The sequence below is a fragment of the Mirounga leonina genome, unplaced genomic scaffold, assembly GCF_011800145.1.
Source record: "Mirounga leonina isolate KUSES-001 unplaced genomic scaffold, KU_Mleo_1.0 Mir_201, whole genome shotgun sequence".
NCBI lineage: Eukaryota > Metazoa > Chordata > Mammalia > Carnivora > Phocidae > Mirounga > Mirounga leonina.
In genome coordinates, this window is record NW_023270504.1 from 1,529,271 (window position 1) to 1,548,748 (window position 19,478).

The window sequence follows — 19,478 nt, forward strand, 5'->3', positions numbered from 1 at the left end:
CGTATTTCTTAGGTGTTGGTTGTGATCTTTCCTCTTTCATTCATGATTTTGTTGATTTGGGTCATTTCTCTTTTCTTTTTGGTAAGTCTGCCCAGGGGTTTATCAATCTTGTTAATTCTTTCAAAGAACCAGCTCCTAGTTTCATTGATCTGTTCTACTGTTCTTTTGGTTTCTATTTCATTGATTTCTGCTCTGATCTTTATTAATTTCTCTTCTCCTGCTGGGTTTAGGCTTTATTTGCTGTTTTTTCTCTAGCTCCTTTAGGTGTAGGGTTAGGTTGTGTATTTGAGACCTTTCTTGTTTCTTGAAAAAGGCTCGTATTGCTATATACTTTCCTCTTAGGACTGCCTTTGCTGCGTCCCAAAGATTTTGAACAGTTGCGTTTTCATTTTCATTTGTTTCCATGAATTTTTTTAACTCTTCTTTAATTTCCTGGTTGACCCCTTCATTCTTTAGTAGGATGCTCTTTAGCCTCCATGTATTTGAGTTCTTTCCGACTTCCCTCTTGTGATTGAGTTCTAGTTTCAAAGCATTCCCTGATAAAATGCAGGGAATGATCCCAATCTTTTGGTACCGGTTGAGACCTGATTTGTGACCTAGGATGTGATCTATTCTGGAGAATGTTCCATGGGCATTAGAGACGAATGTGTATTCTGTTGCTTTGGGATAGAATGTTCTGAATATGTCTGTGAAGTCCATTTGGTCCAGTGTGTCATTTAAAGCCTTTATTTCCTTGTTGATCTTTTGCTTAGATGATGTGTCCATTTCAGTGATGGGGTTATTAGTCTCCCAGTATTATTGTATCATTGTTGATGTGTTTCTTTGCTCTTGTTATTAATTGCCTTATATAATTGGCTGCTTCCATGTTAGGGGCATCAATATTTACAATTATTAGATCTTCTTGTTGGATAGACCCTTTAAGTAGGGTATAGTGTCCTTCCTCATCTCTTATTACAGTCTTTGGTTTAAAATCTAATTTGTCTGGTATAAGGATTGCCACTCCAGCTTTCTTTTGGTGTCCATTAGCATGGTAAATGGTTCTTCACCCCCTCACTTTCAATCTGGGAGTGTCTTTGGGTCTAAAATGAGTCTTTTGCAGACAGCATATCGATGGGTCTTGTTTTTTAATCCAATCTGATAGCCTGTGTCTTTCCTTTGGGGCATTTGGCCCATTTAGTTTCAGGGTAACTATTGAAAGATATGAATTTAGTGCCATTTTATTGCCCGTAAGGTGACTGTTACTGTATATTGTCTGTGTTCCTTTCTGGTCTATGTTGCTTTTAGGCTCTCTCTTTGCTTAGAGGACCCCTTTCAAGATTTCTTGTAGGGCTGGTTTCGTGTTTGCAAATTCCTTTAGTTTTTGTTTGTCCCAGAAGCTTTTTATCTCTCCTATTTTCAATGACAGCCTAGCTGTCATTGTATTGTATATAGTATTCTTGGCTGCATATTTTTCTCATTTAGTGCTCTGAATATATCATGCTAGTCCTTTCTGGCCTGCCAGGTCTCTGTGGATAATCTGTTGCCAATCTAATGTTTCTACCATTGTAGGTTACAGATCTCTTCTCCCAAGCTGCTTTCAGGATTTTCTCTTTGTCTCTGAGACTCATACGTTTTACTAGTAGATGTCGGGGTGTTGACCTATTTTTATTGATTTTGTGAGGGGTTCTCTGTGCCTCCTGGATTTTGATGCCTGTTTCCTTCCCTAAATTAGGGAAGTTCTCTGCTATAATTTGCTCCAATATACCTTCTGCCCCTCTCTCTCTTTCTTCTTCTTCTGGGATCCCAATTATTCTAATGTTGTTTCGTTTTATGGTATCACTTATCTCTTGAATTCTGCCCTCGTGATCCAGTAGTTGTTTATCTCTCTTTTTCTCAGCTTCTTTATTTTCCATCATTTGGTCTTCTATATCACTGATTCTCTCTTCTGCCTCATTTATCCTAGCAGTTAGCACCTCCATTTTTGATTGCACCTCATTAATAGCCTTTTTGATTTCAACTTGGTTAGATTTTAGTTCTTTTATTTCTTCAGAAAGGGTTTCTCTAATAACTTCTATGCTTTTTTCAAGCCCAGCTAGTATCTTTAAAATCATGATTCTGAATTGTAGGTCCAACATCATACTAATGTCCATATTGAGTAGGTGCCTGGCAGTCAGTACTACCTCTTGTTCTTTTTGTTGAGGTGATTTTTTCCGTATTGTCATTTTGTCCAGAGGAGAATAGATGAATGAGATAACAAAATGCTAACAGGGTAACAATGTGCCCAGACAATGTATTCTAAATAAATCAGAAAAGACCTGAAACCAGGGGAAAAGAAAGGGAAAGAAAGAGAGAAAAAAAAGAAAATGAAGAAGATAAAAACAAACAAAAACAGAACAAAACAAAAAAAACGGAATATGATCAAATATGACCAGGCTGGTGCATAGATTAGTACCACACACTAGATTTTGGGTGTATTTTGGTCTGTTAGAAGAAAGTGCCTTCCAAAATTTTAAAGAACGAAAAACTTATATATGTACAAAAATAAGGGTTGATAATGATGAAGGGATGGAATATGACTGTAAAGATGAAAATGATAAAAAATTTTATAAAAGGAATTGATAAGTTGTTTGAAAAAAGAAAGAAGAGGTTTAAAAAAAAAAAGGGAGAGAATGTGATCAGGCAGGAGAGTAGAACAAAACCATACACTAGAGATTTAGGGTATATTTTGATCTGTTAGAAGAAACTGTATCTCAAAATTTTAAAGAGAGAACAACTTATATATATATGCCAAAAATAAGGGTAACTACTATGAAGGGTTAGAATATGACTCTAAAAATGAAAAATAAAAATGGTTTTTAAAAAAGGGATTGATAAGAAGTTGGTTTAAAAAGGGAAAAAGAAAAATTAAAAAAAAATAAAAAACAACAGTTAAAAAAAATTAACTTTGAAAGACTAAAGAATCATGGTAAAAAAAGCCATGGATTCTATGTGCAGTGTTCCCCTAGCTCTGGCGTTCTGCCATTCTCATTGATCGGTAAACTTGGTCTTGGTGGGCTCTTCTTGCTGATCTTCTCAGGGAGGGGCCTGTTGCCGAGGTTCCCAAATGTCTTTGCTGGAGGCGGAATTGCCCTACCCTTGCCGGGTCCGGGCTAAGTAATCTGCTCGGGTTTGCTCTCAGGAGCTTTTGTTCCCTGTAAGCTTTCCGTACAGCTTTGGAGGATGAGAGTGAAAATGACGGCCTCCCAATCTCTGCACTGAGTAGCGGAGAACGCAGGGCCCCACTCCTCAGTGCGCCCCCAGAGAAAAGCAGTCAATCACTCCCATCTCCCCAGTCTCCGGCCGCACTCCATGCTCACCCAGCCTGTGACCGAGCGTTTCTACACAGTTTATAATTTTGATTAGTTTATTTCTTCATGTAAGTTTTTTTACTCGTGTACTGTATTTTTCCATAATTTCTTTTCAGGACTTTGCTCTCTTCCTTGTTGTGGCTACATCTAGATTTACAGAATAGAAAGATACATTCAGGATTTTTAACCTACTGTTGAAGTGCAAGCTCACAGAATAAACTTACAGGCGTAAAATGATTGTCCTCCCAACTCTATGGAAGGAAGTGTAACTTTCCCACATAAAAACTAATGAGTGGTGTGTATTATTATTATTATTTTTTACAGTGCCTCATATAGGAAGCAAAGATATTTTTCTATGAATAAATACAATTATGTTTGGTCTCCTATTTGTCTCCATTCTGTAGTCAGGATTGCTCTTCATATTGGTCTTTGGACAGGAATTTATTTTATTTGATACTCTAGTGGCTCAACCAATAGGTGTAATGGGGGGCCTTCCATATTTCCAACACTTATAGGTAAATAAGTTGTTTCTTCTGGACTTCTCCAGACAGTATGGCATTTTGTGAAGAACAGAGAAGTCAGATTCAGAGGGCTGACTCCACTGGATGATACTGGGCTGTGTGTGTTCTTACTCATTTATTCAGTCTCTCTGAACCTCAGCTTAGTCTCTTGTTTATAAAACAGCCTTCATAATAAGACCGATCTTATTTTACTTAATGTGAACGTGATTTATTTCTAATAGGATATTGAAAAGGTAAAAATCTTCATTTCAGGGGTGCCTGGGTGGCTCAGTTGTTGAGCGTCTGCCTTTGGCTTGGGTCATGATCCCAGGGTCCTGGGATCAAGCCCCGTGTCGGGCTCCCTGCTCTGCAGGAAGCCTGCTTCTCCCTCTCCCGCTCCCCCTGCTTGTGTTCTCTCTCTCGCTGTGTCTTTCTCTGTCAAATAAATAAATGAATCATTTCTATCACCAACCCAAACTTTATGATGAATTTTGATAATCACTGGTCTTTTATAGTATATATACTATTTAAGAATATTTGCCTTTTCCAAACTTTTGACATTGTATATGTTTGAATTTTATTGATGAAATTTATTGTCAAACAGCAATGGGAAAGTTACATTGCTAATTTCAGGGGCTAATTTATAAAAAGATTATGGAGTTTTATTTCTTACCATATAAAGGATACAAGATTTTTTTGTTTCTTTGTTTATTTGATCTTACCATGTATATTATGATTCATAATGGCGAGAAGAAAAGAATATATGGTTAAAGATGTTTATTTTTATTGTTGTTAGAAATCCATTACTTTATATTTGGTGTTAAAAGTTGTAGGGTTCGTTTTTTTTTTTAAAGAGACAGTGAAATCACATTATTTTCTTTTAAATATGTGTATAGCATAGTTTTTGAATCCCAACCACGTTGCAATATTTTGCACTGTTATCTCTCCTAGATTATCACGAATTCTGTAAGAAAGAGCTGAATTACATTTTTTAAGGACACTAATGAGCAAAAAGCTGAAGATATGGGAGGGGCTGAAGAACTTCCACTTAAGTGTAGAACCACCCTTGTAAATATATATCACAGTAATTTTTCAAGTGGAAATGTTTTAATTTACTGTTTGCTAACGATTGCTGGAGTCACAATGTCTGCTTATGGTACAGAAGGATTATTTTAATTTGATTTCTGGCTAGTGGTCTTTGAAGCTGACTTAATTCCAAATATAAATATGTCTTATATTTTCTCTTTTTAGGAATATTTCAAGACATAATGTCATTTTCTTTTATTTTGGTCTGTGCTGCATTGTTCTGTTGACTGTATTTTTATTTTCTTATTGTACAGTCATTCCATAGAAGCAGTAACTTTTGAGAACCTGAAATAAGAAAGGATATCACATTGATATTTTAAAAAGGCCTTTCAAATACCATGGGCAGTACAGATAAATGCACATGAGTAGTAGTCTTGGGTGGAGGAATAAGAGAGTTTAAACATGAGATTTTTAGTATAAGTATTAAGCATAAAAATGTAATTTGTTCTTACAAGTTATTACCAATTAAGAAAGGATGAATAAGAAGGACAAATTTAACTTTTGGAACATTCAAGTCATCATTCTAGGTAGCCAGATTTTTTCATACAAGGGTATAGCTTCAAATTATCATTTTTAGGAAAATAATCCGTTTTAGATGGAAATTTTTCCAATTGTCTTATTAATCAGGGCACACTGAATTAATTTTTTTTCATTACTCAGGGTTATTGTTATGAGCATAAAGTATAGGACTGCATTACTACCATTGAAGGTAAATGGGATAGCCCAATACTAGAGGAATCCAGACTTCCACAGTTTCTGATTGTCCACTTTTATTCTGGTTTAGATATGGAAATATCTGTAAGTCAGAAGAAATAGATGCTAATAATGGCCTTGTCCACCTTTTACATTTTTTTTTCCGCTGAAAAAATCTTCAGTAAACATCAATACAATGTAAATTCCCAAACCAGAGTAGCAATATAAAACTCCTCCGAATTGATGTCACAGAAATGTCAATAGATGGCGCTTCACTGTTGCCTTCTAACTGTGTGGACTAATGTGATCATGTGCTCTGAATCCCAAACAATTTTGTATCAGTAATAACTAATAATTCAATTCAGGAAAGATTTCTGACCATCTGTATACTGATTAATGAAGGGATAAAAGGAAACTTGAAACACTTAAATCTCTCAAAATTTAATCTTAGAATGTGGAAAGTCTTGTCGTGGACCAGCTACAGTACCAGGCTGAGCAAATAGGCCTCCCTTACCCCGGCTTCCTGAACTTAAGTGACGTTTACTTTGAATAAGTACAAGCACATATTTAGCAAATTTTTATTTAGTCATGTATATATATATATGTAATATACATATATAATACATAATGCAGATATATATCACAGATATAATATGTGCTGTACACATATATTACATATAATATATAAAGTTTATATATTTATATACATTTATGTATTCATATAAATATTTTGGCCGTGTATTCATCTAACATTTTCTTTTATTCAACAGAAATCTTCTTGACAGAGATACATTCTCTAAATCTGATCCAAGTAAGTATCTATTACTTGTTTTTTGAAACAGTCTACTTATTTTTCTAACCTGACTTTGCAAAAATTGTATGAAACTTACAGTTCTTGTTTAAATATTTGTTTTAAAGCACAGAAAGCAAGACGGGGGATGGTGTCAAGCCCTGCATTCTCATCTACCTGGGCAGTAGTCTGGCTAAAGAGAGGGAGTTGCTTAGCACTTTGAGAATAAGATGAAAATGCAAATGTAAGATAGTTCACTTTGAAATTAAAACCAGGGGCGCCTGGGTGGCTCAGTTGGTTGGTCCACTCAGGTCGTGATCCCAGGGTCCTGAGATCCAGCCCCACATTGGGCTCCCTGTTCAGCAGGGAGCCCACTTCTCCCTCTCCCTCTGCTTGCCCCTCCCCCTGCTTGTGCTCACTCTCTCTCTCTGTCAAATAAATAAATAAAATCTTAAAAAAAAAAACAAAAACCCAAAACCTCATGGTATGGCATATGATAGAAATTATATTTGAAAGGTGACCATAATGGACCATAATTTTAAGTGATTTAGTCCCAGAGTAATACTTTTCCTTCTTTTTTTGTAAATAAAAAGAGCATGTAAAGGCATGCTTAACCAAGAGAAATATATAAAATCGTTTTGGATGAACACAATTTTTTGATTCCTAATTATGTATATTAAAAAATTGGAGATAACTTGTAAAATGAGAAAGTTTAAATTAGAAAACAGCAACATTAATGTATACATCAACAAGCGTTTCCATTCTTGCAATAGTTAGAAATTTATATCCTGCAACTCTCCATCTCTACAAATATATGGGCAAATATGGGTTAACTACAGCGGGGGAGGTTTTGTGAGATGTTAGAATTTTTGAAGTAGTCATTGGGGAAAAGGCATTACAGTTTGTGGGTATTAAAAATTTCTGGGGCTGGGCGCCTGGGTGGCTCAGTTGGTTAAGCAACTGCCTTCGGCTCAGGTCATGATCCTGGAGTCCCTGGATCGAGTCCCGCATCGGGCTCCCTGCTCAGCAGGGAGTCTGCTTCTCCCTCTGACCCTCCCCCATCTCGTGCTCTCTCTCTCTCATTCTCTCTCTCTCAAATAAATAAATAAAATCTTTAAAAAAAAAAATTTCTGGGGCTCACTTGACAAATGAGTGGGACTTTTTTTTTTATCCCTTAATCTTTACCCCAAACACTTCATTTCTCTTTTTGTGACTTCCTTTTGTGGTTGACAAGATTTCTTACCTGTTTATAGATATTGAGGGTGGGAGTTGCAAATATTAAATGTAGAGGATGATATGCTCCAGATTGTCCTTCCTGTGATGGTTGAGCATTATGGGTATCTTAGGAAGAGCTTGACTAATGTCTAGTAACATACTGAAATATTTCAAACTGTTAAACTATAGTTTAAAAACTTATGTGTATCTGTAGTATAATGTAGATGAAGACATTAGCAAATAATTATTTTGTGTTTTTGTGCCTCGGTCTATGCATGTTAGGTTCTAAAGATCTGATACAGCTTTTTGTTTCTTTGCAAAAGTTTTTAGTCATTTGATGTTTTACTAGCAATTTTCTTACAAGAGTAAGGCCAGGAATAATTTATATACATTCATATATTTATAAAACACATTTATATATTTATTTTTTCTTCTCTTACAGTTTGTGTCTTATATGTGCAAGGAGTTGGAAATAAAGAATGGAGAGAGGTAAGCATTAACAGTTTTTAAAATATCATTGCGCTGAAAAATATGGTCTAAGTTACAATTTGGTCAAGATTATACTTCCCTGATTTTAGCTATTTTAAGTTTTCTTCAACCCAAAGGTTGCATTTTTTTAATTTATGAGAGTAATCTTTGTGTTTGTTTTTATTAATCCTCAATGTTTGTCTGATTTATGACCTTCCTGTAGAATATTCTAGCCTTGAAACTTGTATTTCCCTCACTGTAAAGTAAATTTAATGTGTTGCAATCCTTGCATAATTGAAGGCTAGACGTAGTCTCACTTTTAGAGGTCAGCTGCTGATGGTCATAAAATATTGCTTTAAAGGGTTTTAAGTGTGGTGTTTGATATCAACTATCACCTGCACTTTGCCAGTTAGTAACTTGTTATTTGAAAATAAAGTAGAAACTCAGTTTCCTAATGCAAGCATACTTTGTTACTTATTTATTTATTAATTGTTGTGTTCAGTTAGCCAGCGTATAGTACATCATTAGTTTTTGATGTAGTGTTCAACGATTCATTAGTTGCATGTAACACCCAGTGCTCATCACAACACAAACGTACTTTGTTTAATGAAATAAAAGCAAGGAGACAGAATTATTGTTTCAGTTAATTTGTATTCTAGAGTATCTCCACGTTCAAATGGAAGGATGATCACTGGAGGGGATCATATTTTATTTTATTTAAAATAAAAGACATTTCTATCTGCTTGTAGTTGCTGGTTATCCTAGCAGGTTAGTGCATTGTCTTAATGAGGTTACAGTTTCTGGTGAGATTTCCCTAGTGAGCTTTGCGCTATTTGTTGCCATAGATTGCTTTGCAGCCAGCCATTTTACCAGTGTGTCTCAACTGTGAGAAGATAAGGTCACTGTAATTTAATCTCAAAACTGGCAGAATAAGCCAATTCAGAAGTTGTTCCTACTGACAGTGGGTCAGCGGGATGCTGAGCACCAGGTTTTCATATTTAACTGCTCCTAGACATTTCCATGTGGTTATTTGAGCTTTATTTCAAACTCTACATACCTGATGGTAATTTCATCAGCTCTACCCTATCACTGCTGCGTCTTTGCTCCACATATAGCTGATAACATCACCAGCCAAAATACCAGACTGTGAGTTTTGCAGCCATCTTGACTTTCCTTCCCACACCTTCTTTATTTATCAGTTATCCAGTGGTGTGAATTCTCTTTTGTTAAAAAAAAAAAACCAAAAACCAAAAAACTCAAATGAGTCACCTCCTTCATCCAGACCTATGTTATCTTTTGTCTTGTATGTTAGAACATTCTCCTGAGTCCATGCTCCTCTTTCTTGTTCCTCTAATTATTCCTTTGATTATTTTCCAAAAAGATAGGCTGTTTCTTGTCATTTGCTCTAGAGTTCCCTTTCTCAAAGGCCTGGGGCAATCCAGGGGAACTGCTGAGTGACCATAAGAGTCAAGCTAGCTGGGGATGAGCACTTGCCAGGAGTGTTCAGAAAATAACATTACTTGGGCGCCTGGGTGGCTCAGTTGGTTAAGCGACTGTCTTTGGAGTCCCTGGATCGAGTCCCGCATCGGGCTCCCTGCTCGGCGGGGAGTCTGCTTTGCCCTCTGACCCTATCCCCTCTCATGTGTTCTCTCTCATTCTCTATCTCTCAAATAAATAAATAAAATCTTAAAAAAAAAAAAAGAAAATAACATTACTTGAGGGACCAATAAAGGAACTGAGATAAATATTCATAAGGTACGGGACCAGGAATCTGGGCCAATGCAGATCCCTAGTGATGAGGCTTTCCTATTGCCTATGCAAGATCTTTTATACTCACTACCGTTCTCAGCCCTTCAGATATATTGGCCAATTTATTGTTTGCACAATAACCTTAAGAAGTGATGCTATTATAATCCTTACTTTACACATGAGGAAACTAAAGCACGGAAAGCTCAGGTGACAGGACAAACGTTACCCAGTTATAAATAACAGAGTGGGGATTCAAGCCCTGGCCATCTGGCTCCAGAGCCTCTGCTGTTAGACCACCTTGCTTTGCAGAATCCTGACCTGATCCCAACATTCACATCTGGTTTTGTTAATGGAAGGAAATTCTATAAACTGATTTTGGGGCTTTATTCTTTTTTTTTTTTTTAAGATTTTATTTATTTGACAGAGACACAGCAAGAGAGGGAACATAAGCAGAGGGAGTGGGAGAGGGAGAAGCAGGCTTCCCACCGAGCAGGGAGCCCGATGCGGGGCTCGATCCCAGGACCCTGGGATCATGACCCGAGCTGAAGGCAGATGCTTAACGACTGAGCCACCCAGGCGCCCTTTTTTTTTTTTTTTTAAAGATTTTATTTAGGGCTTTATTCTTATTTAAGCTTGTCTCTGAATGAGAGGAAAGGAGGCCTACTTTTCAGGGAAAATAGCATAGACAGAAAACAATATTCTGCTTGTTTATTTTTTTTCTCCTTGAAGGAGTAAAAAGAGTTAGTAAGAGGAAGTAATACTCAAAGGGGATATAAAAACAAAGTAGAAGTTGAGAAAGTGATGAGAAATAGGACCCAGAGTTATATAGTGTGGATCGAAGCAGGTGGGTGAAGATGAAGAGAAACCAGTTAAGAGGCAATTTTGATAGACAGCATTTCAGAAGAATTAAAAGTGTTAGGAACTGGAGAATAGTCTGGAAGAATAGAAAGGAAACACCAGATGCAAGAGATAAGCATTCAGGAGCTAAAATCCATTGTATTTAGCGGCTAATTGAACTTGCTGGATAAAGGAAAGGTGTGAAAAAATTAAACACATTATATATACTATTAAATCGCCACAAAACCATTTGAGAAAGACAGTTTCCTTATTTTGAGAGTCAGGTGATGTAGTGGTTAAGGGTGTGCACTTGACCTCTCAGTGTCTGTTTCCTCATCTGTGATGTGGGAAATGCTAATGATTCTAGCTCATACAGTGGTTGTGAAGATCAAATGTGAGCCACTGATAAGTGTGTCTGGCACATAGGAAATATTATATGATTCAGGATACATTGGGACCCTAAGAGATCAAAAAGCTTTTATAAGGATAACAAAACTGGTAAGTGGCAGGTAAGTAAATTCCTGCATTATAAAATTCTGTAAAATTCATTGCATAAGCCCAGCAGTTGATGGGGAAGTGACCTACAGGATTTACTTGGCCTCAAACCTAATATGAAGCAGTGGTGTTATACAGCTGCTAAAAAGCTAATGCAATCTGAGGACGCATTGATGGATGTGCAGTGCTTACATCAAAGAAGATAATGCTATTATGTTGAACTACATGAAATTGTCATTTTTGTAGGTCAAAAATGGTTGAGTGTTGGCAATTTCATGTGATTCAATCAAATACTATTGTATTTTGCTCTGGTGGGAGGAGATCTGGAGTGTTACTTTTCAGCTCTCCATCTGAGACCATCGAAATGCCCACTATGTATTTTAGGAGGGCTACCATCTTCAAGAAAGGGATAGAAGCTATGCCATATGAATAAAGAATGTTGAATCTAGAAATTGCAAAGACCCTGACTAGTCATAATAAATACCTTCAAACTCTTAAAAGTATTTTCATTTAGAAACGGGAGTATACTTACTTGATACTGAAACAAAAAAGGAAGAAGCAAAAAATTTGGCTCAGAGGGAGAGACAAAGAGACATTGTTTAAGCCACTGTGAGGAAGACTTTTTTTTTTTTTAAGATTTTATTTATTTATTTGAGAGAGAGAGAGAGACAGAGCACAAGCAGGGGGAGGGGCAGAGGGAGAGGGAGAAGCAGACTCCCTGCTGAGCAGGGAGCCCATCCTGAGGCTCGATCCTGGGACTTTGGATTCATGACCCCAGCCGAAGGCAGCCGCTCAGCTGACTGAGGCACACAGGCACCCCTGTGAGGAAGACCTTTGTAACACAGAGTATCCCACAGTGGAATGGATTTCCTAGAACTGTATGCTGGCGCTCTAGTGGACATCCTGTTTCTGGAAGTATTTAAACAGGGGATGGACTAATTCATCAGGAATGAAATTGGACTCAGTTCTAATTTCCTTACAAGTCTGCTTTTTTATGAGACTAGAGAGTTCCAAAGATTTTCTAGTCATTTTTTCAGCTCTTCTAATTAACTTTTAAGTATTGAACATTATTTTACAAGATAACAGCAAAACCACTCTGGTAACTACTCTCAGGATATTTGGAATCAGACAAGTAAAACAATATTATTGATGCTTTATTAATAACTTTAAATATATCCACCCATTTATCAGTTTAACATATTTTTGAGTGCCTGTTTTGTAGCTGTAGTGGTGGGTAAGATTTTAAAATAGACTGTATTCTGCTTCAAGGAGCATACAATATGGTTGGAGAATTTTACCAGCAACTCCAGTGTGTCTTACTATCACTGTACTGATTTAGGTGTCAACACTGTATCAGTAATATAGTGGTTGTATTTGTTTTTGAATTTAGTTGTAGTCCGGAGAAGTATGTAGTTACAAGCTATATGATTCTGAGTTCTGGGATGAGTTACCTTTAGATAGTTAGGAGTAATAAAAAAAGAAAAAGAGCTTAAACTATGTTGAAACAAATGCTCCAAATAAAGAGATAGAAAAAATATTTAAAATTGATTTATAGTTGAAATCTGCAATTTAAAAATTATATCTGACACAGTTAGAATTACCTGCATGTCTTCTATAAGTTCTAATGATTGTGAATTATCAAGAGCTCTTGAAGTAATTGATCTTTTAAAACTAAAAGTATATTTCAGTGCATAACAATTTTGGAGCTAGAAATGATACTTAAGTGTCATGAATGATGAAAATATGCAAACCTCTTAGTGGCAAGTGGAAATGGCAAAGTATTATCCTTGAGGATGCACACTTAACTTTGAGAGGTTCTGAAGATATTGCAATTAACTTATTTGAGTTAAATTTTAGTTATCCATAGGTAATCTCTTTTGTGAATTACTCTTAAACATTTAAAATTATAGAAATGGTTTCAAATTCCCTAAGTTAGTATGTGATGAAAAAAAGCAAACTGAAGTTTATGTAATCCACAGCGATCATAGTTTGACAATAATCTACTGCCACATGTTGATTACCAAGGTTTAATGTTGTCTCTGCTTCTGAACCATTCCTCTGACACCGAGCTGTTTTAACATTTATTCATCTCCATACTGAATCATTTATGTATAATATATGAACACACAAACATATTCAGAAAGGATGAGAATATTGTTCATGAATGGTACCTTACCTATTGGACTTTTCTAAACTTAACTAGAATTTCCACCTTGCACCATTAAAATCCCATAATTTCTATATCTTTCTCATGGTCCTTGTCACCTTCTACTTTTTATCATTCAATAAACATCAAGGTCTTTTTTGTGAACTTACTCTCTTATTATATGTCTCAGCTTCACTTTTTAACTCAGTGCTCCTTAAGGTCAACCTTCTGCACTATGGCATTTAGGATAGGGCTCTGTTCTTAGAAAGTGCTCAGTTAATATTTGCTCAAAGGATAAATTTGAGGATACCCTCAAATATAGGCACACACATAACTCTCATGGTTTCAAAACTTACGAGTTGGAAGAACCCCTTTAGATCATTTGGTATGAAGTTCACATTTTTCAAATGAGAACATTTGTGTGGTATGCTAACTAATTATGAGATCCCGATGCTCGTTCTGCTGCTCCCTATCATAACTTTAACTACATATTTTGGAATTTGAATTACAGCATCCATTGAAAACATATATACCTCTTGAAGCTTAGGGGATACTAGTTTCATTCTCTCCTTCTTGTCCTGTAGAAATACTAGAGTGAACCAGCTAAAGTTATTGATACAGAACAGGAAGCTCCCCACAATCTTTAGGCAGGCCCTGTTGCTGAGGCCCTGAGGAGGGTCTTGTATGGCTACTGATAACTGCCTTCACTATTGGATTCATGCTGCAGAGCAACTGAACATTTCTGTTGTGTTTAGTTTTCTTTTCTCTTTTATTTTTTTTTAAAGATTTTATTTACTTATTTGACAGAGAAAGGGAGCACAAGTAGTCAGAGAGGCAGTCAGAGGGAGAAGGAGAAGCAGGCTCCCCGCTGAGCAGAGAGACAGATGCGGGACTTGATCCCAGGACCCTGGGATCATGACCTGAGCCAAAGGCAGACGCTTAACCTACTGAGCCACCCAGGCGTTCCTCTTTTCTCTTTTTTAAAAAAGATCTTAATGACAGAATACTGCTAAACATTCAGTCTGCAGAGATTATATTCTCATAGACATTTGAAGGATTCTCACAATGTGTATCATGACTTCTCCAATGAGATTCATTGAGGGGATTGTAACAGAAGACATTGGAAGTTCTCTTACAAGAACACTTGTGTGATATGTGGTTGAAATCAGAGGGGGAGATGAACCATGAGAGATTATGGACTTTGAGAAACAAACTGAGGGATCTAGAAGGGTGGGGGGTGGGGGGATGGGTTAGACTGGTGATGGGTATTAAAGAGGGCACGTTCTGCATGGAGCACTTGGTGTTATATGCAAACAATGAATCATGGAACACTACATCAAAAACTAATGATGTAATGTATGGTGATTAACATAACATAATAATAAAAAAAAGAAATAAAAAATTATTTTGAAATACCAATATCTTCTATGGTATGTATAGTCAGTCTTAAGGCATTACTATTTTAGCAAAAATATTTTGTGTGCCCCTCAGGAAAATCCTCTGTACATCTGAGTTCCCAAGGTCAACCATCCTGGTTTTGGAAAGAGACCTATGAACCTTGAAATTTTTTTGTTTAGAAAAGGACATGACGTAGTTTTGCAAATATTCCTAGCTACAGATGGTTAGAAGCTGTGGCTTAATTTAAGTTGTCCTTTCTTTATATGGCTCAGTTAAAGTCTTTTAACTCTATGAATATTCTGTGACCAATTGAACGGGAATCATAGTTTCAATAGAACTTTGCTGATTAATACTTGAAAAACAAATCCAGAGTAATTTTGGTCTCTTGAGTTATTTTTTTTCCTGTTATTTTTTTATTTTTTCCAGCTTTATTGAGATCTAATTGATACATAACATTATGTAAGTTTAGAGCATACAATGTAGTAATTTATGTATATATATTGCAAAATGATTACCAAAATAAGGCGAGTTAACACATCTATCATCTCAATATGATTGTGTGTGTGTGTGTGTGTGTGTGTGTGTGTTGTGGTGAGAATTTTAAAAATCTACTCTCTTAGCAGCTTTCAGATACATAATATGGTATTGTTAACTATAGTCACTATGTTGTACATCACATCTTCAGAACTTATTCATCTTGGGACTGGAAGTTTGTATCCTTTGACCACTTTTGCCCATTCCCGCCACCCCTGGCAACCACTTGTCTGTCCTGTTTCTATGAGTTTGATTTTTTTAGATTCCACATATAAATGAGATCATATAGTATTTGTCTTTCTCTGGCTGACTTATTTCACTTAGCATAATGCCCTCAAATTTCATCTATGTTGTCTTGCAAATGGCAGAATTAATTTCCTTTTTATTATGGCTGAATTTCTGTTCTGTTTTTAATATACCTTTTTATTGCAATAAAACATACTTGAACAAAGGGGAAAATAATACAGCACAATAATTTATTAGATGTGAACACATCCATGTAACCACCACCACATCACAAATAGAACCTTCTACAATCCAGCAATTCTGATTGTGGCCTTCTCTCCTCCCAAATTAAGCAACTATCCTGACTTATAGCAGTATAGGATAATTTTTTCTATTCTTAAGCCTTATATAGATAGAATGATATAGTATATATTTATTTGTGTCTAGTTTCATAACTCACAGTTATGCTTTGGAAGTCTATCCATGTATGTGGTAAGAGTTTGTTCATATTTTTTGCTGTATGGTTTTCTATTTATGAATATACCCCAATTTATTTATCCATGCTACTCTGGATAGACATTTGGGTTCCCAGTTGTTGAAATTATGATTAACTGATTAGAACATTCTTGTACTTATCTTTATATATTTATTATTCTTATTATTTGTATATGTAGGAGTAAAATTTCTAAGCCATAGGTTATACATATTTTCATTTTTAAAACATTGAGATATAATTGACATATATTAGTTTCAGATACAGCATAATGGTTCTATTGTCATATGTTGTGAAATGATTACCACGATAAATCTCATTAACGTCTATCACCACACAGAGTTACAATTTTTTTCCTTGTGGTAAGACCTCTTAAGGTTTATTCTTTTAGCAACTTTCAAATATATATTCCGTTGTTACTAACTATAGTCACCATGCTGTGCATTATATCCCCATGATATTTATTCTATAACTGGAAGTTTGTACCTTTTGACCTTCTTCACTCATATTTTTCACTCCCCACGCTTGCCTCTGGTAGCAACCACCAGTGTGTTCTCTGTACCTATGAGCTTTTGAAATTTATTTTTTATTTATTTTTTAAATATTCTACATATAAGTGAGATCATACAATATTTGTCTTTGTCAGACTTATTTTACTTAGCATAATGCCTTCATGGTCCACTAATTTTGTCACAAATGGCAGGATTTCCTTCTTTTTTTATGGCTGAATAATATTCTAATACATATGTATTAGACTATATACAGATGCATATAGATATATATCTATTTATATAGAATATTAGGATATTAGATATAGAATATTATATATAGAATATTAGAATATATTTCATATATATGTATCACCTCTTCTTTATCCATTCATTCCTTGATGGGCACTTAGGTTGTATCCTTATCTTGGCTATTGTAAATAATACTGCAATGAACATGGGGGTGCATATATTTTTTGAGTTGGCATTTTTGTTTTCTTTGGGTAAATACCCAGAAATGGAATTGCTACATCATATGATAGTTCTGTTTTTAATTTCTTGAGGACCCTCCATACTGTCTTCCACAGTGGTTGCACCAGTTTATATTCCTACCAACAGTGCACAAAGGTTCCCCTTTTTCCATGTCCTCACCGACACTAGTAATTTCTTGTCTTTTTCATAAAAGCCATTCTAACAGGTGTTATCTCACTGTAGTTTTTATTTGCATCTCCCTGATGATTAGTGTTGTTGGGTACCTTTTATGCACCTATTGGCCATTTGTGTGTCTTCTTTGGAAAAATGTTCAGATCCTCTCCCTATTTTTTAATTGGATTGATTTTTTTTTTACTGTTGAGTTAAATGACTTCTTTATATATTTTGGATACTAACCCCTTATCAGATACATGATTTGCAAATACTTGCTCCCATTCAGTAACTTGTCTTTTCATTTTCTTGATGGTTTCCTTTGCTGTGCAGAAGCTTTTAAGTTTGATGCATTCCTATTTATTTATTTTTGCTTTTGTTGCTTTTACTTTTGATGTTATTGAAAAAATTATCACCAAAACCTGTGTTTGTTGCTTACTGCCTATGTTTTCTTCTAGGAATTTTATGGTTTCAGGTCTTACATTCAAGTCTTTAATCCATTTTGAATTAGTTTTTGCATATGGTAGAAGAGTTTCATTCTTTTGCGTTTGGCAGTCCAGTTTTCCCACCATTTACTGGAGAGACAGTCCTTTCCCCATTGTTTATTCTTGGCTCTTTTATTGTAAGTTAATTGATATGCATAGGGTTATTCCTAGGCTCCTTATTCTGATCTATTGATTTTTGTATCTATTTTTATGCCAATACTATACTATTTTGACTACTGTAGCTTGGTAATATAGTTTGAAATCAGTGATTGTGATGCCTCCATTGGTGTGCATATTTTCATTTTCAGTACATACTGCCAAATCATTTTCCAGAATTTTCCATCTGCCATTCTCATTGCAGAGCATTCTTGTTAATGCTTTCTGTTATAATAAGTCTTTTTAAAGTTTTCCATTCTGGTTAGTGTGCAAAGGTAACTTGTTTGGATTTTAACTTCCTGATAATGTGGCTGAGCATCCTTTGGTAAGCCTAATGACCATTTGGCTATCTTTTATGATGCGCATGTTCAACTGTTTTTCCTATTATTGATTTTTAGGAGTTATTTATATCTTTAGGATAAGAATTTTTGTTGCTTATATGTCTTGCAAGTGTCTTGTCTCCTTTTGTAGTATGGTTTTTTACTCTCTGGGCTGTGTATTTGGGTGAACAGAAATTCTGAATTTTAATTTAGGTCGACAAAGCAGTCTATTCCTTTATGAGCTATGCTTTTGTTTAAGGAAACTTTCTTATTTTGAAGGTCATGAAGATGTTCCCAAGGTTATATTCTAGAAGCTTTATTGTTTTAACTTTCATATTTAGATTTACACTTCCTCTGAGATTAATTTTTGGGTATGGCTTAAGGTAAAATTTACTTTGATTCTATATGGCATCTAATTGACCCAGGAGCATTTATTAAAGAGATTTCCTTTCTCTACTGCACAGTCATATCACCATTATCGTAGATGAAATGACTGTATATGTGAGGGCCTTGTTAGGTTTCTACTGTGGTATACTTCGTTTTAATAACTCTGTTTCAATAACTAAATCTGGTTGTTTGTGCTTTGTAGTTTTTTTTTTCCTTCAAGATTTTCAAGGCCAAATGTTAGGATCTTTCTTTTCTTGTAAAGAACCGGATATAAATAAGGGCTGCGTAAATATTTTAGGCGAGGTGGCCCTGTGGTCTCTCTAGCCATTGTAACATGAAGCAGCCATGGACAATATGTGAACGCTAGATGATGGCTATGCTCCAATGAATCTTAATTTATGAAATAGGCAGCAGGCCAGATTTGGCTCAGGGACTGTAATTTTCTGAACCCTGTTCTAGAATATTCTTAGGCTTTTACTTTTCCACAGAAATTTTGGAATTTATTTGCTACCTTACCCATATACATATATATGCACATGCACACACACACACAGACACAGTATGAGATCTGAGATGGTGTTGAAACTGTAGATCAATTTCAGAGAATTGAAATATGTAAAATAATATGACTTACAATCTATGAATAGGGGTGCCCCTCTAATTATTTAAGTTTTCTTTAGTTTCTTTTAAGATGTTATAGTTTTTTATGTAGAGCCTTTGCATATCTTTAGTTGGATTTAACTTTAGTGATTTAATATTTTTTATTTTAATGTAACTTACCATTTTTCCATTTTTATTTTTTATTGTGATATATAAAATATAATTTAGTTTTTGGATAATAACTCTGAAGTGGCATTGCTCAACTTACTAATAATGGTTTGTGGAGTTTTAAAAGTTTAGTGCATAAACTATGCTGATCTGCACATTAGAGTTTTATTTTTTTCCTATCTAATCATGGTATTTTTTGTGCTGACAAGTCTTGTACAGTGTAGAATAAAGGTGGTGATAGGAAGCATCCTTGTTTTGTTCCTGGTCTTAAGGGTAA

General features: G+C 35.4%; 1 protein-coding gene across 3 annotated transcripts in view; it reads left to right on the forward strand.

Annotated features, from left to right (window-relative positions):
* CPNE8 (copine 8) overlaps positions 1-19,478 on the forward strand; it is a 224,172-nt gene that overhangs the window by 29,981 nt on the left and 174,713 nt on the right. For all 3 annotated transcript variants that reach the window (XM_035027916.1, XM_035027913.1, XM_035027914.1), the window contains exons 2-3: positions 6,376-6,416; positions 8,053-8,099. In XM_035027916.1, the coding sequence (XP_034883807.1) occupies positions 6,376-6,416; positions 8,053-8,099 (88 nt within the window). The remainder of the gene's footprint in view (positions 1-6,375; positions 6,417-8,052; positions 8,100-19,478) is intronic.